A 25505-nucleotide genomic window follows, 5' to 3' on the forward strand; every position below is an offset into this window, starting at 1 on the left:
CCTATTACTCTGCCTTTTGTCAGCTGATTTTCAGTGAACTTTCAGAGGGTGACAAGGAAGTTTCCCCTTGGCCTCTACATAGTTGGTCATTGCACCAGAGGGTGTTAAGCTCCTGGTGCTTCCAGTCTTGCGTATGTGTCAGAATACATTAGTGGGCCTCCGCAAGCCTTGGCGAGGCAGGGATAGCCCTGGAATGAAACCTGGAGGTACGGCTAAAGTGAGGTGCTGTTAAATTTCACTTATGTGCAGCTAGATGTCCAGTAATGGCCAAAATAAAAACGAGGGTGTCAGTTGGGTATAATCTATCCTAATATCGAGCGACTATATATAGTTTCCTTTTATGTTGAATTCTATACTTCTCCTTCATTTTCTCATTTTGTAGTGTTAAGGTTAAATAGTTATCTACCAACTAAATTGTACAGAAGTTGAAGTTGTGCTAATCAATACATTCCACAATGTAATGCTAAATGAAGTTATTATTTTTCTTGGTAAATTTCAGTATTTTAAATGTTTTTGAGGATGAGGAGAGAAGCAGATGAGTATTACCCAGTATAAGGATTATTTTTTCTTTTTTTTTTTGAGACAGAGTCTCATTCTGTCACCCAGATTGGAGTGCAGTGGCACAATCTCGGCTCACTACAACCTCCACCTCCCAGGTTCATGAAATTCTCCTGCCTCAGCCTCCCGAGTAGCTGGGATTAAAGGCACCTGACACCATGCCTGGCTAATTTTTTTGGTATTTTTAGTAGAGGCAAGGTTTCACTATGTTGGTCAGATTGGTCTTGAACTCCTGACCTTGTGATCCGCCCACCTCAGTCTCCCAAAGTGCTGGGATTACAGGTGTGAGCTACTGCACCCAGCCTAGGATTTTTAAAAACTGCAGTAGAATAAAGATCAGATTCCTGTGCTTGGTCAGGAAGGCTTTTTAAGATTCTGCCAAGTCAGGTCCTCTTGTAAAATAGGGCTAAGACTTTCTCATGCATTGTCGATGATGCCATTCTATTCCTGTCTGCTCCACCTCCTATAGCACAGGAGAGAGACTGATGTGTTTGAAAACACACAAAACAAACCGAGAAGTCAACCCATGAGAGAGAAACTTGGCTCTGTATAGGCAAGCCTTGGGCTTTAGAGAGCTGTGAAAATGATGATAATAAAACAGAAGACCAGGCAGAAAGCTTAACATTAGTAATCTAGAAAATAATTAGGTTAAATTCCATGTGGCAAAATATGTGGAAATTATTATTTTTGTTTCTTTCCATTGGGTTGGTATAGAAAATATGCTCAGATAATATAATTTCATTGATGTGATTTATTGCAGTATTGATGGTTTTATTACAGTATTTACGGACTTGATTAAAAAGTATAAATGTAATTTTTGTCAAAATCTTAAAAAGTTTTAAAGTCAATTATGTTAATACATTTAAGGCCATTAATTATACTTAAAAACATTGAACATGCTGAATTAAATTTTAAAGAACTATAATACATTTGTATAATCATAAAGTAATAATTACATTCAATATCAATCCAGCAATAAAATACTGAGTGCCTATCATATGTGCACATATCCATCTAGGAATTCTTTCTCACCCTTAAATTTTTTTGTATCCCACAAGAAGGCTTTGGCCCTTTCTAACTTGAGCTAGACCAATTCAAGTCTCACTGCTTTTGTTAGAGCATAATTACAAAATATATTAGCTCTAGCCCTGATCTCTCTTCTAAACCATAATCTAAACCAATTTCTTAAAAGACACCCTAATCTGATTGTCTTGTAGACCCCTGAAATTTTTGTATATGCTTGATACTGGTCCTGTTACTAATGAAGATACATGATTTGCAAATAACTTCTCCATTTCATGTGTTCTTCTTAGCTTGTTCAATGGTTTCCTTTGAAGCACAAGTTTTTAATTTTGATGAAGTTCAATGTAGCTATTTATCCTTTTGCTACTTGTGCGTTGGGCGTCAGATCAAAGAAAGCCATGGACTAATTTTTATATAACCTGATTTTGAGGCTGGGACGAGGTGCCATTTTGTTGGGCTGCTAACAGCACCCACCACAGAGCTGAATCCCCCTATATCCCCACTGGCTGTAAACCCCACTGAGCTCCTCAAGGGTGAGCTCTCACTGCCATCACTGTATGTTCTGAGCCTATTGGACACCTGGCAGGGAGTTTCTCATAAATGCTGGCTGGGTGACAGGTAGATTAGGTTCAAGGATCAGATCTTGGCTAGTCTGAGACAGGGAACTAGGGCCACATGTAGAAAAATTTTGGTCATATCTAGTGGAGGCTAAGTTTTCAAGGTTCTGTGTTACTTCTACTTTGATGTTTATGTGTTCTTAGAGATTTGCATTTGTTCACGTATCACAAGTCTGCTGAGTATAAAGTGAAAGGAAATACAAAAGATATTAAGCAACGGTTGCATTGGTAAATTTGGATTACTGACCAAAGTATTCCTAACTTGTTACCCCTTTTCTCTCTGAGTATACAGCATCTAACAGTCACTAATACTTTTAAATAGAGAGGGCTGACCATGTGCCCGGAACTACATGAAACACTATAACATGTATTCACTCCTTTAGTCCTCAAAACAATACCAAGAACTAGGTTCTAGAATTACCCCTATTTTATAGAGGCAGGAAGTGGGGTCTGTAGAGTAGCTAAACTCAAAAATCGCATCACTAGTGAGTGAGGTTGGCAGCCTTTAGCCCTGGGCAGCTGAAGTTCAGCATCTGTGCTCTTTGTGTACTCCATTTTTTGACGAATAGGATATTGAACCATTTTTTAGATATTCCTTCTAGATTTGAGGTATATACATGAAGAAATGTGATTGTGAGATGTTCTATTATGAATATGTGACTTGGTCTAAAGACAAAGCAGTTGATATTTGCCTCAATACCATAAGAATGGTACTTAGGGAATATGGAATATTATGAACATACAAGCCAAGTCTGATCACAAGGAGAAATAAACACCCTAGTAGCCAAGGGAGTATATTTTTACTTCTACAACTTCCAGCTTTATTTGAGATATCAGTATTTGTGGCCCATGGACGGTGACAGCTACATGAATTATGATATCTATTTTTTGAAATGATGTTGTGAAATGATTTTCAGTCAGAAGGTATAGAAAAAGCCAGATATAAAAGACCAGAACCTCCTATCACTTAGCCAACATGACCAGATGCTTAGCCTCACATGCCCATGAAAATAACCAAAGTACTTGTGTCAAGCTGATGGGATTATAGATATTTTTCTTTATTTTCCAAGATTTGTAAATTATGGCTTTTGTAGTAAGAAAATAAATGGGAATTAAAGGAAAGAAATGCTTTTTCAGTAGAATGGATCATGAAGGCGCATAACAAATAGTCATAAAGCCATTTCATTGGACTGATTAGGGTTCCTACTGAAGACCACAAAACATAAGCAAGGCTGCAACGTTCCTTATAATTATGCAACTTGTGACTTCTTTGGGGTGAATATAGGTAACATTTTATAACACCTCATCATAGAAAAAGAAAAGGCATCATTTAAAAAATCAGAAATATCCCTAGAGCCTGGGCTTCTTTGTCTTAATGGTTAAAAACAACCCAAACCAATAAAAACAATAAAAAACCAATTGGGTTGGAGTTGCAAACACCTCCTGAGCCATTTGCTGTTTTTCTTTCTGTTCCTTTTTTTGCTGTCATAGCGCTTACCCCTCTGTTTTTCTTTTCCTGGCTCCCTCTCCTCCTCAAGGGCTTTAACTCTAAGGTTTTCTCCAAAGGCACTCTCAAAACTTCAACACTCACCACAGTAGAAACACTTCCTAAATCTGTTTCTCCAGGTCTAGGCCCTTCCTCTGTGTCTCTGGAGGAACACATGTTGAGATTCCTCACCAGCACCTCAAATGCAAACGAAATTCACTCTAGTGCATTCAGACTGCCTCCCCTTCCTGTTGTCAATAGCTTTCCATGGCTTGTAGAAAACTACTGAGGCTCCTAAATGTGACATTCGAGGACCCTTAGCATCATCTGACTCTATTTTTCTACTGCATTTTTATCTCTCTCCCTGCTTTCCAGGAAGATCCATGGATCCAGCAATGCTGACCCAATGAGAGAGACTGGAAATGATATAGAGCTGGGATCAAATCCGGATTCTTCTACATGCATGCTCTGTGACCCAGGGTGGTTTCACATCTACTGTGACCCTCCGTTTCCTCGTCTGTTAAATGTGAATGAAAATAATAGTACTTGCCCTGTAGGGATAATGAAATATGCTAACATGGGACAAAGGTAGCAAAATGCCTGGCACAGAGTAGTACCTTATAAATAGTAGCTATTGTAATTATTAATATTTTTGAAATAGGGTCTCATTGTTGCTCAGGCAGGACTGCAGTGGTGTAATCATAGCTCACTGCAGGCTTGACCTCCTAGGCCTAAGTGATCCTCCCACCTCAGCTTCCCGAGTAGCTGGGACTACAGGCATAAGCCACCATGCCCAGCTAAATTTTTTATTTTTATTTTTAGTAGGAGTGGGGACTTGCTCTGTTGCCCAGGCTGGTGTTGAACTCTTGGACTCAAGTGATCCTCCCACCTCAGTCCCCCACAGTGTATTATAATTATTAATAAGCATTTAATACCTCCTCTGTGCATAGCTCTGCTCTAAAAACTTTTGCTGGAAACTTTATATTCTGCTTTACTGGTTTTGATCACAAAGTAGAGAGAGTATTTCTCACCTCTGTGCCAAATTCGGTCTCCAGTTCTTTCTTACTGGGACTTCGTAAGCGCCTGGGCCGAGGAGTGGGGATTTCCTGCAGCAATGCACTTTCTGCTTTGGACTAAAAAGTCAAACAGAAATTTACTGCTACATGATGTCAGGAATGCTGAGAAATAATCAGTGAAAAATACATTCTATCCTTTAAGGGGTAAGAACAAGGAAAATGGTTTCGAAAAGTGACATTAAATTCTGAAGCATAATTTTCATCTGTGCCAATGCAAAATAAGACATTAACATTTAAAACTTGAAAGACAAATTGAATGGCATTCAAATCCATGCAGTTTGGAGCATAAAAAGTAAGCTAGACAAGGCCTGGAAGATTGCAGTCAGCACTGAACAGAATATTCATGTGGTTTCTCTCACCCTCGCAGCCTGCAATTTCTCCCTCATGCGTCCCCTCATGGAAAATTCTGCAAAGCCTGTTCTGGAAGTTGAAGGAATTGGAGGTAAGCCTAAAAAACAAAAACAAAAACAAAAACAAAACAAACAAAAAAAAAAGAAAATAAGGAAAGAAAAAGGAAAATTACTTTAAAACAATTCCCTCCCCACAAAAGGGAAGGTTAAATTTAAAAAGAAATAAGAGAACATAATTTTATTTGGCACATTTAGAACTTCACATAAGCAAACATGAGACCATGCTGACAACCATCCTTTTGACATAGTAAGTACATGTCTTGGCTTTTCTGAAACTGAGAGCCAAAACCTCAGTCCTGGCTGGCACTGTCATCTTGACTTAACCAAGAATGAAATGAATGACATTTGACTGTTCAAGGCACATGAATACTTACCAGTTCAATTGCCACTGGGAAAAGGCTCTCACATTTGTTGATTTGAGAAACAGGCTTGTCAGGTGAATGGTTGGCTAATGAGTTTGGGGTTTCCGGGTTTAACTTTCAATTGCACTGGTATCTTTGATAAGAGAAACCTTTTCTAGAGGCCCAGACCTGGCCCTGGGCTATCATAGAGACAATATACATTTTGTATATATTATTGAATTTACCCATAAATACAATGAACTATCAGGCAGCTATTGTGTGCCAGGTTCTGTGATACCTGCATCAAATGCATTTCTCAACAGTTTTTCTGCTGTCTTTGTGAGGAGTACCCCAGGGATTATGATCACCAAGTATCACAAAGATGAAGGCTCTGCAGCCCTGTGTGATAAATGGCTCTACAATCACACACCTAGGATGTGGAATTCTTGGCATTTGGTCCCAGTCCCACATTCCCCAATTCTCTAAACCATTACAAAAGAGGCAGAAGTAAAATGGAGTCTTTGAGGAACAGAATGTTAGCATGGGTGGAGCAGAGTGTCTCTACTGGGATGAAGAAGGACTCAAGATTACAAAAGGATTTTGGGGTCAAGTTAGGGAAAGCCTCTGATGTCACATTAAGGTGCCTCGGGTATATTCCCCAAGCAGTGTGGATGTCGTGAAGAATGTGCAGGGAGGAGGACATGAATGCAAGCAGCCTGTTCAGAAGCTGCACCACAGGATGGTTGGGGTGGAGTGGGTGAGGTGCCAGGGACCCCAGCCAGGATGCCCTGGTATGAGATAGGAAGGAAAGGGGGTCAATGTGAGTCAGTAAGACAGGCCACATACAATAGGGCCTAGTGGCGATTGGTAGGTATGGAAAAATGACCAGTAGCAGCGGCAGCAGTAGTATCTTCTGGGAACTTTTTAGATACACAGATTTTCAGGCATACTCCAAAACCTGGAGGTACAGCCCAGACAACCAGGGAGTTTAAACACACACTCAACCTGGAGGACCCCAGTATAGAGAAATAAGGAAAGAGTGAGGGAATCTGAGGTTTCAACACGAGGAGTTTGATGCTGCTGAGAAAGAAAAATGAGAGGGGGAAGTCAGACTGGGAGGTGTCGGAGTGAATTTGTCTGGGGCCAGATGAGTCTGCGGTGCTTGTCCAGGACACCAAGCTCTGGGACAGGGGCCAGACTGAACAGTAAAGGCTTGGGAAGGCTTTCAACCATGGTGAGTGCTGAAGCTTTAAGAAAGGAGTTTCCTGAGGAGAGAAGGATCCTCACACTTGTAGACAATGACACTATCTTGGGAGGAAGGAAGCAGATGAAAGTAAGAGAGCTAGGAGGAAAAGTGGCAGAGAGAAGGCAAAGATAACAGGTCTGCAGGTTCCTCCTGAGCCTGCTTTATGCAAGAAAAGACAATAATCACCGGCCTCAACGCCCATTTCTGCAGCACAGCCACTCTGTTTCTTGGGTAGTGCCTTCTTCCATACGTGTGATAGAAAGCTATAAAATACTACTTATATCATGCCCCCAACTATCACTTAATGCCTGTATGGAGGCATGAAATATTTAGGGTAATGATTAGAGTCTGGCATGCATGTGTTGAGGTTCAAAGTTCTTTAAGAGAATCTCCATTAGCTTAATACAATTTTTTTGGCATTCTTTTAAAACTCACTTAAAATCAAGTCATTTTTCATTTTAAAGATAATATAACTATGGTAGATTATGTGATTATGTTCCTGTGACATATGCACAGAGTCATGAGACTTCCTTCATCTGTCATAGTTTGAATTTATATATGGTTTTGTACTGCACAAAGAAGTTTTGGTCAATGGCAGACCCCATATACAACGGTGGTCCCATAGGATTATAATGGAGCATATGTAGAGATCTGATCTATGGCACCTGATATTGGCTTTGCAGATCAAGTAGGAGGAATAATTGATATTCAGTAATGATGCTGGGACATTTGGTTTTCCATATTGAAAAAATACAGATATATATATATATATATATATATATATATATATATATATATACACACACACATACACCATCTAGGTTTGTGTAAGTATGCTTTATCATAGTCCCATAATGATACAATCACTCAGCTATGCATTTCTCAGAATGTATCCCTGTCATTAAATGACACATGATTGCATTTGTTAGGCTATTTGATTAGTACCCATTTCCTCTCCAGGTTCTAATGTCCCCAGCCACGCAGGGAAGGCACACTGTAAGTATCAGTAAGCGTGTGTGGGATGCCTGGGTGGGTAAACGGGGGCTTCTAGACTGAAACCCTGCTTCTTGCCAATGCTTTCCTCTGGCTGACCATTTACTGTGCCACTGTCCCTGTCACCAACCCCCTCTATCACCCGTGAGAAGCCTTTTTCAAAACTAATAAGTTTTTATGAACATGAAAAATAATCTTGTTTACACCCCCTTAAAAAATTCAGGGTTTTTTTTAGTTTACATAAAACAGTTATTACTTGTACATGGTTTACTAGAACAATTTTATGAATTATTCTTTAAAAGAGAGACAACATATTTTATTAAACACTATCTCTTCTGAATAAAGAAACTGAAGTAGTCTTATTATTAGTTTAAAAAACATTGACAATTTTTGAAACCATAAAAAGTAGCTCTTGCCTGATTCCTTTTTGAAATTATGAAATTTATCACTTTTAATAGACGTTATTTTTTAGAGCAGTTTAGGTCCTCAAAAAAGTTGAGGGGAAGTTGCAGAGACTTCCCATATATCCCAGCCCCAACATGCTTAGTTTCCCTGATGCTCGTACCCCCCCACCAGAGTGGCACATTCATTACAATTGATGAACCTGCAGTGACTCATCAATCACCGAAAATCCATAGTTTGCCTGGGGATTTAGTTCTGGTGCTGTATATTCTATAGATTTGGATAAAGCTATAATGATACATATCCAGCATGATCAAATGATACAGAGTAGTCTCACTGCCCTTCAAATCTTCTGTGCTCCACCCGTTCGGCCCTCCCTCCCCTCTACTTTCTGGCAACCACTGATCTTTTTACTGATTTTGTTTTTAAAGTCTGTGCTAGTAAAAGACATGTAGAGGATTTAAAGATTTCCAAATCAGGTCTGTACAACTAGCTGATGGCATGTCATCTCCCCAACTAGACTGTGACCAGCTGAGAGCAAGAAACGTATTGGGAGACTTTTGAACTCGGTTTTTGTAGTATTAGATCAGTGAAGGAAAAACATAGAAAGGAGCCATGATGATGTGAGGGATATTATACTTAAAAAGGTATTTCAAACAAGATGAATGTAATCTTCATTTGTTTGAAACCAGTAATGATGAAGACTTTTTTAAAAAGATAATATTACTAACATGACATTCATGGAAGCCAAAGGTACCAGTTCACTCCCTTTGACATCATAGCTAATGGGGTTAAGTACTTTCATTTTTGTCTTGGTAGAATATGGCAAACAGGGTTTCTTTAAACAGCTGGAAATACTAAGACAACCCTCATTAAACATTTTTCTTCTAATTTATTGTCAGTTGCTCCACTCCATTACTAATCAGCTACATGATCTCAAACTGGATCTCCCTTTCAAGCCCTGCAGGTGAGAACTGATCTGCCAGGCTCGAGGAAGGCCTTGATTTCACATTTACAAAAAGAGGCATATTCAGAAAATGGCCCTTTGACCCAGCTAGGAAAACCTGACATGAATAAAGTTTCTGTAGCATCAAATGCAAAGTGTGATGAAAATATTTTTTTTAATTAAGATGTGATTTGAGGGCATACAAGAACTTATGGATAATGACAGAATTTTAGGACATTCCATTAAAAATATATATATAATGTCAATGTAGTATGAAATGTGGATTTCTTTGGCAAAGTGATGTTTTTCATCAGACACAGCAAGAGACTAGATGTTCAGCAATGTTGCTCTTGCTGCCTAGCAAACCCATTAATCCCAAGGCTACGTGAGCCTTATGTTTGAAATGGCTTTCAGATCTTCTCTGCACTCTCGCTCCTCTTTTCTATCACCCATACTCATTGTTCCCCAGTTCTTTCTCTTTTCAGGCTTAGTAAAGTAGTGGACACTCTCCATTTTTCTCCTAAGCACTTCGGTTATACCTGATCCCTCAGAAAACACAACCATGTTTTCCTAACAAACAGGCATTTCATTTTAGATAATTTTCTGTTCCTCTCATGTTATGTCCACAAATTGATGTGATCCAGAATCCTGATGCCTCACCTACGTTTTTCCTTAAAAGCAGTTTTATTGACATATAAGACATATGCCACAAAGATCCTGCTTTTAAAATGTGCAGAGCACATGAATAGGCATTCTCTGAGAAAGACGTACAATTGGCTAACAAGCACACGAAAAGATCTTTAACATCATTAGTCATTAGGAAAATGGAAACCAAAACCACAATTAGGTACCACTTCACCCCTATAGGATGAGTATAATAAACAAGAGAGATAATAACAAGTGTTGACAAGGATGTGGATAAATTAAAATTTCTGTGCTGGTAGGAATATAAATTGCTGTAGCTACTCTGGAAAACATTTTGGTAATTCCTCTAAATCTTTGGCAAATATTTAAAAGTATGATAAAAATTTATGTCAACTTAAAAATATGCAAGGAAAACCTAGTATTTCCATAATTATTGCAGGGGTAGTGGAAAAAAGAGTTACAGGGACACAGGCCTAAACTACCTTTTACTTCTGCTTCTCCATTCCAAATGCTCAAACCTCACCACAAAATTATCTTTCCCTAATGCAAAATTCCAGGATAGACTATAAAATATAGAGATAAGGGGGTAGGAAGAGCATGGGGCAAAAGCCAGCTTGACTTCAGTAGCAAAAATGGGAGAATAACAGGGCTGAGAGGAAAAATGTATTTCTGGGCTCTCTAGCCTGTTCCATTGGTCTGTATGCCTGTTTTTGTACCTATACCATGCTGTTTTAGTTACTGTATCCTTGCAGTATAGTTTGAAGTCAGGCAGTCTGATGCCTCCAGTTTTCTTCGTTTTGCTTAGGATCATATTGGCTATTTGGGCTCGCTTTTCCTTCCGAATGAATTTTATAACAGTTTTTTTTCTAATTCTGTATAAAATATCATCAGTAGTTTGATAGGAATAGCACTGGATGTTAAATTGCTTTGAGCAGTATGTCCAGTTTAACAATATTGATTCTTCTTATCCATGAGAATGGGATGTTTTTTCATTTGTTTGTGTTATCTCTGATTTCTTTCAGCAGTGCTTTGTAATTTCTCCTAGTAGAGATCTTTCACCTTCCTGGTTAGCTGTATTTCTAGGCGCTTTATTCTTTGTGTGGCTATTGTGAATGGAATTGCATTCTTGATTTGGCTCTCAGCTTGGACATTATTGGTGTACAGAAATGCTACTAATTTTTGTACATTGATTTTGTATTCTGAAACTTTGCTGAAGTTGTTTATCAGATCTAGGAGCCTTTGGGCAGAGACTATGGGGTTTTCTTTTCTTTTTTTTTTTGTTTGAGATGGAGTCTCGATCCGTTACCCAGGCTGGAGTACAGTGGTGTGATCTCGGCTCACTGCAAGCTCTGTCTCCTGGGTTCACATCATTCTCCTGCCTCAACCTCCCGAGTAGCTGGGACTACAGGTGCCCGCCACCATGCCCAGCTAAGTTTTTGTATTTTTAGTAGAGATGAGGTTTCACCACGTTAGCCAGGATGGTCTCAATCTCCTGACCTCGTGATCTGCCCGCCTCGGCCTCCCAAAGTGCTGGGATTACAGGTGTGAGCCACCACACCCAGCCGACTATGGGGTTTAGAATATAGAATAGATATAGGTATAGAATAGTGTCGCTTGCGAATAGAGATAGTTTGACTTCCTCTCTTTCTAGAAATAAAGCCACACATCTGCAACCATCTGATCTTTAACAAAGCTTACAATAACAGCAATGGGGGAAAGGACTCCCTATTCAATAAAAGGTGCTGGGATAACTGGCTAGCCATATGCAGAAGACTCTTTCCTTTCACCATATACAAAAATCAACTCAAGATGGATTAAAGACTTAAATGTAAAACCTAAAACTTTAGAAACCCTAAAAGAAAACCTAGGAAATATCATTCTGGACACTGGCCCTGGCAAAGACTTCATGATGAAGTCTCCGAAAGCAATTGCACCAAAAACAAAAATTGACCAGTGGGACCTAATTAAACTAGAGAGCTTCTGCACAGCAAAAGAAACTATCAACAGAGCAAACAGATAACCTACAGAATGGGAGAAAATATTTGCTAACTATGCAGCTGACAAAGGTCTAATATTCAGAACCTGTAAGAAACTTAAACAATTCAATAAGCAAAACACAGACAACCCCATTGAAAAATGGGCAAAGAATGTGAACAGATAATTTTCAAAAGAAGATGTACTTGTGGCCAACAAACATTTGAAAAATGCTCAATATCACTAATCATTAGGGAAATCCAAATAAAATCACAATGAGATTCCATCTTACACCAGTGAAAATGGCCATTACTATATTAAAATGTCAAAAAATAACGATGCTGGCAAAGTTGAGAATAAAAGGGAACCTTTATACACTGTGGGTGGGAATGTAAATTAGTTCCGCCACTGTGGAAAGCAGTCTGGCGATTTCCCAAAGAACTTAAAATAGAACTATCATTTGGCCCAGTAATCCCATTACACACAAAGGAATATAAATCATTCTACCATAAAGACACATGTATTCACATGCTCATCACAGCACTATTCACAATAGTAAATACATGGAATCAACCTAGGTGCCCATCAGTGGTGTACTGGATAAAGAAAATGTAGTACATATACATCATGAATACTACAGAGCCATAAAAAAGAATGAATTCATGTCCTTTGCAGCAACATGGATGGAGCTGGAGACTATTATCATAAGCGAATTAATGAAGGAACAGAAAACCAAATACCGCATGTTCTCACTTGTAAGTGGGAGCTAAATATTGAGCTACATATGGACAAAAAGAAGGAAACATAGAGGCTGGGCGTGGTGGCTCATGCCTGTAATCCTAGCACTTTGAGAGGCTGAGGCAGGAGGATTGTCTGAGCTCAGGAGTTCAAGACCAGCTTGGGCAACATGGTGAAACCCCATCTCTAGTAAAATACCAAAAATTAGCTGAGTGTGGTGGCATGTGCCAGTAATCCCAGCTACATGGGGGGCTGAGGCAGGAGAATCACTTGAAGCCAGGAGGCGGAGGCTGCAGTGAACTGAGATCATGCTACTGCACTCCAGCCTGGGCAACAGAACGAGACTCTGTCTTCCAAAAAAAAGAAAAAGAAACAATAGACATTGGGCCTATTTGAGGGTGGAGGGTGGGAGGCAGGTGAGGGTTGAAAAACTACCTATTGGATATTATGCTGATTACCTGGGGGACAAAATGATCTGTATACCAACCCCGCAATATGCAGTTTACCCATGTAACAAACCTGACATGTATCCCTTGAACCTAAAATAAAAGTTGGAAAGAAAATTAAAAAATAGATAATCTGTGAAGTCACCATTCTTTGTTTTTAAATTTATATATGCTTCACCCTGTTACATATTGTAACTGTATGTTGTCAATCAAAGCATGTAGTTGAATCACACTAATTAAAAACTTTCAAATTTTGAGGGTTAAAAAATGTAATTAGTGGACAAACTGATACAAGACCCTAGGATAGCCTTTAAGCCACAATTAATGCTCTGGGTACACAGGACACGACTTTACTGTCAGGCAGGTTTTTACCCAGGGCAAGAAATGGGCCCAAAAACCTATTGGTGGCTGTAACTAGAGTTTAAGAAAATAGGTCATTGATTTCTTCTCTTGATTTTCTAACTTTTATGAAATAGACCAGTATCACTTGTGAAAGTGTCACTACATAAAAAGAAAGTCAAAATGGGCTGAGAACAAATTGGCTGTCCCTATGTGAGCCCCAGCACTGATGATAGTTCACATTTGCTGAGGTGTTCTAGAGGGACTTCTCTGATCACTGTCTTTTTTGCTAGTTCTCCCAGGCTCACTCTTTCCGAGTCCCACCAGCATTTTCATTTTATGTTAGCTGAAAACTCAGGAACCCTTGCTCTGGCACATGCGTCTCTTTCTCATGTGGGGTCTTGGGATCCTGGCCCTGTCTGGTGCCCCTTCCTCTTCTTCGTGCTTCAGCAGATGGTGCAGACTTGGGGACCATCAGCCTGGACAAGACTTGGTGCTCTCATGCTGTTGTGTTGGTGCACAGGGCACGAGGCTCCAAACAGGACTTTCAGAGACTCTCAGAGTTGTCAAGAATATCACAGATATATTTTGACATGGAGATTCTACTTAGGATTCAGTCTTCCACATTGTCTTCTACAGAGTGGAAAAAAATATTAACAGGTATTCAGGAGGGCCAAGAACTGTGTGAGAAATGCTGGGTTAAGTGTGTGTAGTCTCAGAACAAACTTCATGAATTTCCAAGAGTAGAAATGATATGAAAAGTTTCTCAAGTTGAAGTCTTTTTTGGAGCAGTTCATTTCTAAGAGGATACTAGTATTCTATAAACTCCAGTTTTGGAAATGCTGGATTATAGAATCTTGTCTTGACTCTTCAATCATTCAACCAACAAATATTCTTTGAGCACCTGTTATGTGTTCAAGGTATAGGGATGGGGCAGTGAACAAAACAAATGAATGCCTCCACTCTCATAGAAAGTGTATGCCAGTAGGGGAGATGGACCACAAACAAGTTCTGTAGTTAGTATGTCAGATGGTGATATTAAGTGTAGAGACAAATAACACAGGATCAGGGGATAAGGAGGGCCAGGAGGGAGGGGCGAATTGCAGTTTTAAATAGAGTAGGCCAGGCGCAGTGACTCAAGCCTGTCATCCCAGCACTTTGGGAGGCTGAAGCAGGCAGATTGCTTGAGCTCAGGAGTTTGAGACCAGCCTGGGCAACGTGGTAAAATGCTGCCTCTACAAAAATTAGCTAGGTATGGTGGTGCACACCTGTAGTCCTAGCTACCTGTAGTCTCAAAATTAGCTAGGTGAGGTGGGAGGATGGCTGTGCCCAGGAGGCAGAAGTTGCAGTGAGCCAAGGTTGCACCACTGCACTCCAGCCTGAGCAACAGAGCTAGACCTTGTCCCAATAAATAAATAAAGTGGCCAGGTAAGGGCCTCCAGGTGACATAAGAACAGGTGAAGAAAGAGGGGGATCAAACCATGTAGACACCTAGGGGATGAGAATTTCAGGTACAAGTAGTACTAACTGATACAAAGACTCTAAGATAGAACTAAGCCTGATGTGAGGCCAGAGCAGAAATGGGGAACCCAAAAATTGAGGGAATGGAATAGTAGATACTAAGTCACAGAAGTAAGGGGAAACACAACCACATAGGTCATCCTAAATAATTAGGCATTAACAAATATGATGACATCAAGAAGGTGGTGAAGCAGGCATCAGAGGGCCCCTCAAGGGCATCCTAGGCTACATTGAGCACCCAGGCTGTCTTCTCCGACTTTAACAGTGACACCCACTCTTCCACCTTTGATGCTGGGGCTGGCATTGCCCTCAACAACCACTTTGTCAAGCTGATTTCCTGGTATGACAATGAATTTGGCTATAGCAACAGAGTAGTGGCCCACATGGCCTCCAAGGAGTAAGATCCCTGGACCACCAGACCCAGCGAGAGCACGAAAGGAAGACAGAGGCCCTCAGTTGCTGAGGAGTCCCTGCCACCCTCAGTCCCCCACCTCACCGAGAATCTCCCCTCCTCACAATTTCCATGCAGACCCCCTGAAGAGGGAGGAGCCTAGGGAGCCCCACTTTGTCGTGTACCATCAATAAAGTCCCCTGTGCTCAAAAAAAAAAAAAAAAAAAATGGCATTAACTCTGAGTTGAGTGAGAGCCATTGGAAGGTTTAAACAGAGAAGTGACATGACTTTATTTTCATAGGACCACTCTGGCTGTTGGGTTGAAAATGAAGGTTGAGAATGGAAGCAAGAAGATCAGTTAGGAGGCTACTGCAGTATTCTAGATGAGAGGTGAAAGTGGCTTAGATAAGGGTGGTAGCTGTGGAGAGAGTAAGAAGTAATCATTAGATCTATTCTGAAGGTAGAGCAGACAGGATTTGATGGTAAATAGGATGTGGGCAGACAGAAAGACAGGGGTTAAGGATGACTCCAAGTTTTTGACCCGAGCAATAGAAAAAAAACGTAAAGTCCATTTAATGAGGTGGGATGACTCTAGGAGAAACAGGTTTGGGTTGATAGAAACAGATCAGAAAGTCAGTTTCAGTTAAGTAAAATTTGAGTTATCTCAAAATACATAATAGATCTAGAGAAATGTAAGAGCTAAAACTATAAAATTTCTGGAAGAAAACATGGGAGAAAATTTTCATAATCTTGAGTTGGGCAAATAATTTTTAGATACAACCCCAAAAGCACAATCTGTAATAAAAATATAATAAATTTGAGTTTATCAAAATTTAAAACTTTTGTGCTTCAAAGACACCATTAAGAAAATGAAAGACAAGCCATTGACTTGGAGAAAATATTTTCAAATTATGTTATCTGATAAAGTACTTGTATCTAAAATACATAAAGAATTTTTACAACTCTATAGTAAGACAACTCAATTAATAAATGAGTAAAAAATGTAAATAGCTGGGTGCGGTGGCTCATGCCACCCAGGTGGGTGGGTCACTTGAGGTCAGGAGTTCAAGATCGGCCTGGCTGACGTGATGAAACCCTGTCTCTACTAAAAATACGAAAATTAGCTGGGTGTGGTGGCGAGCACCTGTAATCCCAGTTAGGAGGCTGAGGCAAGCGAATCGCATGAGCCCAGGAGGTGGAGGTTGCAGTTAGCCAAGATTGCACCGCTGCACTCCAGCCTGGGTGACAGAGTGAGACTCTTGTCTCAAACTAAATAGTCATTTTACTAAGAAGATATACAAATGGCTAATAAGAATATGAAAAAATACTCAAATCATTAATCATGAGGGAAGTGCAAGTTAAAAGCACAAGACACCACTATACGTCTACTGTAAAGGGTATAATTAAAGACAGATAATACCAAGTGTTGGAAAAGATGTGGAGAAACTGGAACTTTCATACACTGTTGTCAGAAAAGTAAAATGATGCAGCCACTTTGAAAAGTGTATCGACAGTTTCTTAAAAAGCTACACATAAGTTTATCATATGACTCAGAGATTCTACCACTAGGAATCTTCCCAAAAGAAATGGAAACATAAGTTTCCACAAAGACATGTTGCAAGTGTTCACAGCAACACTGTGGATAATACCACCAAACTGAATATAATCCACATATCCATCAACAGGTGAATGAATAAACAAAATGTCATGTGTCCATATGATGAATTATAATTCAGCAACCAAAGAAATGAGATTGAAATGTGGATACATGCTACAATATTTATGAATCTCAAAAATCATTATGCTAAGTGAAAGAGGTCAGGTGCAAATCACTACATATCGTATGATTCCATTTACGTGCAATGTTCAGAAAAGACACACTTCCAGGAATAAAAACCAGATCAGTGTTTGTCTAGAGCTAGGGCTAGGAGTGGAGGCAAATAGGCACAAAGGAACTTTTTGGGGTGATAGAAATATTCTAAAACTGGATTGTAGTGTGATATTGCACGTTTATATATCTACCAAAAATTCCTTAAATTGTACACTAACAATGGGTGAATTTTATGGTATGTAAGTTATATTTCAATAAGCCAAAGATATGGGTTGTCTTATTAGATGTGCAAAAGTGGATGTTGAGTATGCCGTTGCATATTTAGTCTGGAAGAAGTCCATGCTGGGGATAAAAATTTGGAACTGGTCAGTACATAGATTGAATTTAAAGTCTTGAGATGACAACAATAATCGAGTATTGGTAAAGAAAAGAAAGCCAAGCACTGAGCCTAGGGTGCTCCAACATGGAGTCGTCAGGATGTGAATAAGAACACGCAAAGGAGAAAGAGGTACAGCCAGTGAGGCAGAAGGAAAACCAGGCAAGTGGAGTCCTGGAAGCCAAGTGCAAAAGTAGGAGAGAATGGTGAGCGCCATCAAATGCTGTGAAAGTCAAGTAAGATAAAGATTAAGAACTGACTATTGAATTTAGCAAATGTGTGAGTCATTGGTCACCTTGGCAAGGACATTTTCAATAAACGGGTGGGTGTGTGAGTTACACTGGAGTGATTTCAAGAGATGACTGGAGACAAAAATGAGAAAAAATGAGTTTGAAAGAATTTTGCTCTAAAGAAGTTTTGTTTTTTTGTTTGTTCGCTTTAAAGGAGGGTAGGGAATTGGGACTGAGTACAGAGTAGTTGTGGCCTTGGCTTTCCTCATAACTAACAATAGGTAATATTTATTTATACGTATTAGTACTTTAATTTAGTCTTCCCAGTACTGTGTGAGGTAGTGAACAGCAGCGTTGGTGAACATCTTGACATTTCCTACATTCTCCAGTGTGCATCCTTGGACTAGAATGTTCATCCCATTCTCCAGCTGGTAGGTACTAAGGTAACTCCCAAGGCCCGGCTCCTTCAGGCAGCTTCCCTCTATGCCTTATGCTCTGCTTTATAACATTCTCCACGACCCCAGGCCAGTCTCTCCAAGTCCTCATGACTATTAAAAAGTATACCTAAAATAAACACTTTATTTCCTTTCATTTACATCATATTTCACTGGATTCTGAACTTTCTTTTCCACCAATACTGACAAATTGGCTCCGAAATGATGGTTTAATCAGAGAAACTAACATGAATGAATGGAAAACAGATGGTAGTAATGAAGAAATTTATGTTCCTAAGAAACTACTTAATGTGTGATAGTTACTCCCTCAAGAGATGGTGCAAGATGGAATCATGGGGGAATGTGTGTACTTTTAAACTAGATGTTTATTTTATTTGGAACTATTCCACATTCAGTGAAATGCTTTCTTTATTTGGAATGTCATGACTATATATATGTTTGAAGAGCAGATTAGAAGCCAAGCTTTCACTGCATGGGTTTGTGGTGCAGTTCATTAGGGAGGTGGCGCCTCCGGGCATGTGCCCGAAGCAGTGTGTGAGGCCATAGGTTAGGGGTGCTGGTCTCTGTGTCTCTAAATGCAGCCTGACCCTGACCTTGACAATACTTGGAGCCTTGTAGGACAGAGGGTCACAGGTTCAAGTTGAGGGGCTGGGCTGGTATCACTGAGGGGCAGCCCAGACTCATGAGAAGTTTGGGAAGTAAAAGGTCAATGGAGTAATCAAACATGTGGATCCAGATGTTTGAGCAGACTTGGTTGAAAAGACACAATGGGCATGGTGGTAAGTAAGCACACCTAAGGCAGAACAATGCCTAGAGGGAAAAGCAGAGAGGCCACTTGGAGATACTGTTCACTCAGAGTGCCATCTGCATGCCAGCACTATGCTAAGCAGAGCTGAAAGTCAGGCTCTGCCCTCAAGGACTGCTAGTTTGGTGAAGGAGGGCAGGAGGCGTACCAATGAAAAGATGCCTCTGGATACTCACTCAGGCGCAAGGGCCATGGGAGCAAAGAAAATATCTACTCAGCTTACTCTGGGGAATAGGGGATGTTTTCCAAAGGGGGTGACATGTATATATTGATTTTTGAGAGATGAATAGTTAGAATAAGACAAACAAATAAATGAAAACCCCAAACAGGAAACAGGCTGTTCTAGGAAGGGAGAGATAGGTGGATGGTCTACCTGAGTATCATTCTGTTTTTTAAAAAATGAAGCACAGTCAGATTGTCGATCTGGTGAACACTCTAAACTTGCTTCATGCACCATGTTAAGATTCCTCTGTGGGTTTCTGGACTCACTGTTGACAGTGCTGGCTGGGACATAGCATTGCCATTGCACCTTCCATGGGTAACTGTAAACCATCAGCTCCAAAGATCAAAGAGGGTTCGGTTTGAAGCTATGGAATGATGCTGGAGTGCAGCAATTAGGAATATAGGTTTGGATGTTAACATATTGGAGTTTGAATTTTGGCCTCACCACTTCTGGCTGTTGGTTTCCTCTGAACTTTAGTCTCCTAATAAATGAAACAATGCCTGATAGTAGGACTGTTCTGAGATTTAAATAACATAATGAATGTAAAGACCTTAGCACGATGCCTGCAAGCTTTTTGCCTAACTCAGAACACGGTCTTAAGTTCTCAGAGTTCAAGATGTCAGATTCATCATCTGTTTGCCTGTCTATCTGTTTGTCACTGCTTCTGTCCCCTACTCTGTGAGGGTAAACGCCTCAGGTAAATGAGTAAGTGCTTAGAGAAGAAAAATAAAATTGAACCATACAAGCTTAAAAAGTCCCATAGCTTTCTCAGTACCCATCTGTGAGCAAAAACTTTCTTGTTGTGGCTGGGGAGACTACTGAATCTGAGGTTCCACCTTGGAAACCTCACGTAAGGTAAGCAGTGTTTATAAGCTGGTCATGAGGAAGAGCTTCATGATCCATTTATAGAGTATTAATGTTAGCTCAGGTTACCAAGTCTTAACCTGCAGCATGCTTCCAAACATGCGACTCTCCCCTTAACATGTAAAAAAAGGGGAGGGGAGTGCAAGAATGGGCTCAACATTTGAAAATCAGTAAATGTAATACACTGCATTAACAGAATGAAGGACAGAAAGTGCACGATCTTCCCAACTGATGCAGAAAAGGCATTTGATAATGCTTTTTATAATTTAATGGCTTTTCATGATAAGAGCACTCCACAAACTAGGAATAGAAGGAAACTACCTCAACAGAATAAAGGCAATACAAAAAGCCCATCACTAACACAATTCTCAATGGTGAAAAACTGAAAGCTTTTTCTGTAAGATCAGGAACAAGGCAAGAATGCCTGTTCTTACTACTTCTGTTTAACAGAGTATTGAAAGTCTGAGAGCAATTAGGCAAGAAAAGGAAATGAAAGCCATCCAAATTGAGAAGGAAGAAGTAATATTATCTTTGTTCATGGTGACATGATCTTGTATATAGAAATCCCAAAGATTCCACAAAAACATTGTTAGAACTAATAAAGAATTTAGAACTAATAATTCAGCAAAGCTACAGGATATAAAATCAACACAGAAAAACCAGTTGCATTTGTATACATTAAAAATGAGCAATCCAAAAACAAAATCAAGAAAACAATTCCATTTACAATAATACAGAAAAGAATAAAATACTTAGGAATAAATCTAACCAAGGAGACGAAGAACTTGTACATTCAAAACTATAAAAAAATTGCTAAAAGAAATTAAAGAGGCCGGGCACAGTGGCTCAAGCCAGCACTTTGGGAGGCCGAGACGGGCAGATCACGAGGTCAGGAGATCGAGACCATCCTGGCTAACATGGTGAAACCCCGTCTCTACTAAAAAATACAAAGAAACACTAGCCAGGCGAGGTGGCGGGCGCCTGTAGTCCCAGCTACTCGGGAGGCTGAGGCAGGAGAATGGCATAAACCTGGGAGGCGGAGCTTTCAGTGAGCTGAGATCCAGCCACTGCACTCCAGCCTGGGAGACAGAGGGAGACTCCATCTCCAAAAAAATAAAATAAAATAAAGAAATTAAAGACACAAATAAATATAAAGACATTCTGTGTTCATAGATTGGAAGACTTAATATTTTTAAAATGTCAGTACTACCCCAAATTATCTACAGATTCAATGCAATCCCTATCAAAATCCCCATGGCCTTTTTTTTTTTTCAGAAATAGAAAAATTCATTCTAAAATTCTTATGGAGTATCAAAGGACCCCAAAGAGCTAAAACAAATTTGAAAAAGAAGAACAAAATTGGAGGTTTCACATTTTCTGGTTTCAAAACATATTACAAAGCTACAGTGATCAAAGCAGTTTGGTACTAGTAAAAGGCAGACATATAGACCAATGGAATAGAATTGAAACCCTGAAAATAAACCTTTGAGTATGTGGTCAAATGATCTTCAGTAAAGACCACTCAATGGGGAAAGAGCAGTCTTCAACAAAAGATCTTGGGAAAACTGGAGATCCACATGGAAAAAAAATGAAGTTTGTCCCTTACCTTATATCATATACAAAAATGAACTCAAAATGAATCAGAGATCTGAACATAATACCCAAAACTATACAACTTCTAGAAGAAAAAGGAAATTTTTATGACATTGAATTTGGCAGTAGTTTCTTGGATGTGACACCCAAAGTACAGGCAATGAAAGCAAAAATAAACAAATGGGGCTATACCAAACTTAAAAACTTCTGTGCAATTATCCCTCCCTTAGGAACAACAAATTGAACAATTATCTGTGCAAGAAAACACCATTATAAGAACCAAAAAATCAGGTGAGTGATCACAGTATCCAGTATTAATATAATAACAAGGAAAGATGCATTGAGGAGGGTCAGAAGGGCAGTCTTGCATTGCCTGCACCACCCTTCCCCCAAGCCCAAGCAGCACAGCACAGAGAAAGAATCTATGTACTTGGAAGAGGAAGAGTGAAGTGAGTGTGGGACTTTGCATTGGAACTCAGTGCTGTGCTGACAAAGTGGAACACAATACTGAGCAGAATTCTGCTGGTGCCCATGGAGGGAGCATTTAGATCAATCCTGGGCCAGAGGGGAATCCTCCCCTCTTCCCAGTGGGAAAGACTCGAGTCCTGGCCAGCCTCATGACCAGCTGACTAAAATCATCTACTTCTCTAAATAAATTGCAGTGGCAGTCAGGCTACAAAGACTGCAGTCCTTGGGTAAGCCCTGGTGCCATGCTGATCTCAGAGGCAGTGGGTTTGGCATGCAACCCAGTGAAACATCAGCTTCAACAACTGTGGGAGTGCTTCGTGACTCCTTCCTAAATCCAGGTAGTGCAGTGTGGAGAGAGACTCCTTCCACTTGGAAGAAGGAGAGAGAAGAGTACAGAGGACTTTGTCTTGCAATTTGGGTACCAGCTCAGCCACAGTAAAATAAAGCATGAGGCAGATTCCTGAAGTCCTCGATTCCAGGATTTTGCTCCTGAACAGTGTTTCCAGACCCAGTTTGGGCCAGATGGGAATCCCAGTCCTGGCAGGATCTACTACCTGTTGACTAAAGTGGTCTTGGGCCTTGAATAAACAACAATGGCAGCCAGCCAGTAGTGGCTGTGGGTTGTGGGCAAGCCCAGTTCCATGCTAGCCTGAGAGCCTGTAGCATTCAGATGTGACCCAGCAAGTGTGATCAGCTAGGTGCCAGCTGTGGTGGCCACAAGAATGCCCACATTACCTTCCCCCAACTTTAGGTAGCCCAGTGCAGAGAAAGATTCCTGCTTGGGGGAAAGTGAGGGAAGAGAGCAAGAGACCTCACCTGGGAACCAAGGGAATTCTCCCTTATCTTCCCTAAGTTTATCAAAGCTGTGTTCCAGAAATGTGCAAGAGTTGCAGTGTTATTGGGCTTAGGGCTCCCCTAGTGCTGAAACAGCTGCAGTGGCCTCAGGCTTAGATAACTACATTCAACCCCCTTTGAGTTTCTGGAAAGCCCTCTTAAAAAGGATGGGTACAAGCAAGCCCAGACTACGAAGATTGGAATAAATACCTAACTTTTTGATGCCCAGACATCGATGAACAAGCATTAAGAACATCCAGGAAAACATGACCTCACCAAACAGACTAAATAAGGCACTGACCATTCCTGGAGTGATAGAGATATGTGCCCTTTCAGATAGAGAATTCAGAATAGTTGTCTTTAAGAAGCTCAAGGACCTTCAAGATAACATGGAGAAATTTAACAGAAAGATTGAAATAATTTTTAAAAATCAAGCAAAAATTCTAGAACTGAAGAATTCAACTGACAAACTGAAAAATGCACGAGTCTTTTGACAGCAAACTTGATCAAGTAGAAGAAGGAATTAGTAAGCTCAAAGACAGACTATATGAAAATACACAGTCAGAGAAGAAAAATGAAAATAACAAAGAATGAGGTATGCCTACAAGATGTAAAAACTAGCCCCAAAGGCAAAAGCTAAGAGTTATTGACCATAAAGACGATGTAGAGAAAGAGCTCAGGGTAATACATTTTATTCAAAAAATAATAACAAGTTTTCAAACTTAGAGAAAGATATCAACATCCAGGTATGAGAATGTCAAAGAACACCAAAACATTCAACTCCCCTAAGACTACTGCGAGGTCTATAAAAATCACACTCTCAAAAATCAAGGACAAAGAGAGGATCCTAAAAGCAAGAAGAGAAAAGAAACAAGTAACATATAAAGTAGCTCTGATACATCTGGCAGCAGACTTCTCAGTGGAAACCTTATAGGTCATGAAGGAATGGGATGATATATTCCAAGTGCTAAAGAAAACAAACAAACAAACAAACAAACAAAACTTCCAACTTAGAGTATTATATCCAGCAAAGTTATCCTTTAAACATGAAGGAGAAATAAAGACTTTTCCAGGCAAGCAAAAGCCAAGGGATTCCATCATCCCCAAACCTATCTTACAAGAAATGCTAAAGGGAGTTCTTCAATCTAAAAGAGAAGAATGCTAATGAGCAACAAGAAATCTGAAGGTATAAAACTCACTAGTAAACATAAGTCCACAGACAAATACAGAATACCCTAACACTGTAATTGTGGTGTTTAAATCACTCATATCTTTAGCCTGAAGACTAAAAGAAAATCTATCAAAAATAACTACAACAATTTGTTAAGAGACAGACAGTACAAAAAGATATAAGTAGAGACAACAAAAAATAAAAAAGCAGCAGGGGAGACAGGGTTAAAATAGAGAGTTTTTCAGTTTTTGCTTCTTATTTTCTTTTCATTGTGATCAGAGTTAAGTTGTCATTGGCTTAATATAACTGGTTATAAGATGTTATTTGCAAGCCTCATGGTAACCACAGAGCAAAAACCTATAACAGGTACAAAGAAAAATAAAAAGCAAAAAATTTTTAACATAATTCCAGAGAAAATCACTTATACACTAAGAAAGACAGGAAGAAGAGAGAAAGGAACAGAGGACTAACAAAACAACCAGAAAACAAGAAAATGGCACTAGTAAGTCCCTCCCTATGAATAATGACGTTGAATATAAATGGACTAAATTCTCCAATCAAAAGACTTAGATTGACTGAACAGATTAAAAAGATTAAAAAAACAAAAACAAAAACAAGACCCAATTATATGCTACCTATAAGAAATTCACTTCACCTGTAAAGATGCACATAGACTGAAAATAAAGGGGTGGAAAAAGTTATTCTATACAGTGGAAATGTAAAAAGAGCAGGAGTAGCTGTATGTGTATCAGATAAAATAGATTTCAAGACAAAAACTGTAAAAAGAGACAAGATCATTATACAATGATAAAGGGGTCAATTCAGCAAGAGGATATAATACTTGTAAATATATATGCACCCAATACTGGGACACCCAGATATATAAAGCAAATATTATTAGAGCTAAATCCCAATACAAAAGTCTCCCATTAATAATAGTTGAGGATCTTAATACCCCCTTTCAGCATTGGATAGATCATTTAGAGAGAAAATCAACAAACTAATATTGGACTTAATATGCAAATAAAACAAATGAAACTAACAGAGATTTAAAGAACATTTCATCCAACAGCTGCAGAACACACATTTTTCTCTTCAGCACATGGAACACGCTCAAGGAGAGACTATATCTCAGGCTACGAAACAAGTCTCAAAAAATTCAAAAAAGTTGAGATCATATCAGGTATCTTCTCTAACCACAATAAAATAAAACTAGAAATCAATAACAAGAGAAACTCTGCAAACTACACAAATTCATAAAAATTAAACAATATGCTCCAGAACAGCAATTGGGTCAATGATGACATTAAAAAAATAAAAAATTGACTGGAACAAATGATAATGGAAACACAACATACCAAAACCTATGGGGTATAGCAGAAACATTACCAGAAGGGAATTTTATAGCAATAAATACCTACGTCAAAAATATAGAAAGATTTTAAATAAACAACATCACAATGCATCTTAAAGAAACAGAAAATCAAGAGCACATCAAAACT

At 39.5% G+C, this 25505-nt stretch overlaps 1 protein-coding gene across 7 annotated transcripts in view; it reads right to left on the reverse strand.

The window, feature by feature from the left end:
- Positions 1–25505, reverse strand: part of LOC105487912 (coiled-coil and C2 domain containing 2A) — a 134102-nt gene that overhangs the window by 91408 nt on the left and 17189 nt on the right. For all 7 annotated transcript variants that reach the window (XM_011751583.3, XM_011751581.3, XM_071093837.1 and 4 more), the window contains 2 exons: positions 5120–5208; positions 4716–4817 (listed from right to left, as the gene is read on the reverse strand). In XM_011751583.3, coding sequence (XP_011749885.2) covers positions 4716–4817; positions 5120–5208 — 191 coding nt within the window. The remainder of the gene's footprint in view (positions 1–4715; positions 4818–5119; positions 5209–25505) is intronic.

Source organism: Macaca nemestrina, chromosome 3, assembly GCF_043159975.1.
Source record: "Macaca nemestrina isolate mMacNem1 chromosome 3, mMacNem.hap1, whole genome shotgun sequence".
Taxonomy (NCBI): Eukaryota; Metazoa; Chordata; class Mammalia; order Primates; family Cercopithecidae; genus Macaca; species Macaca nemestrina.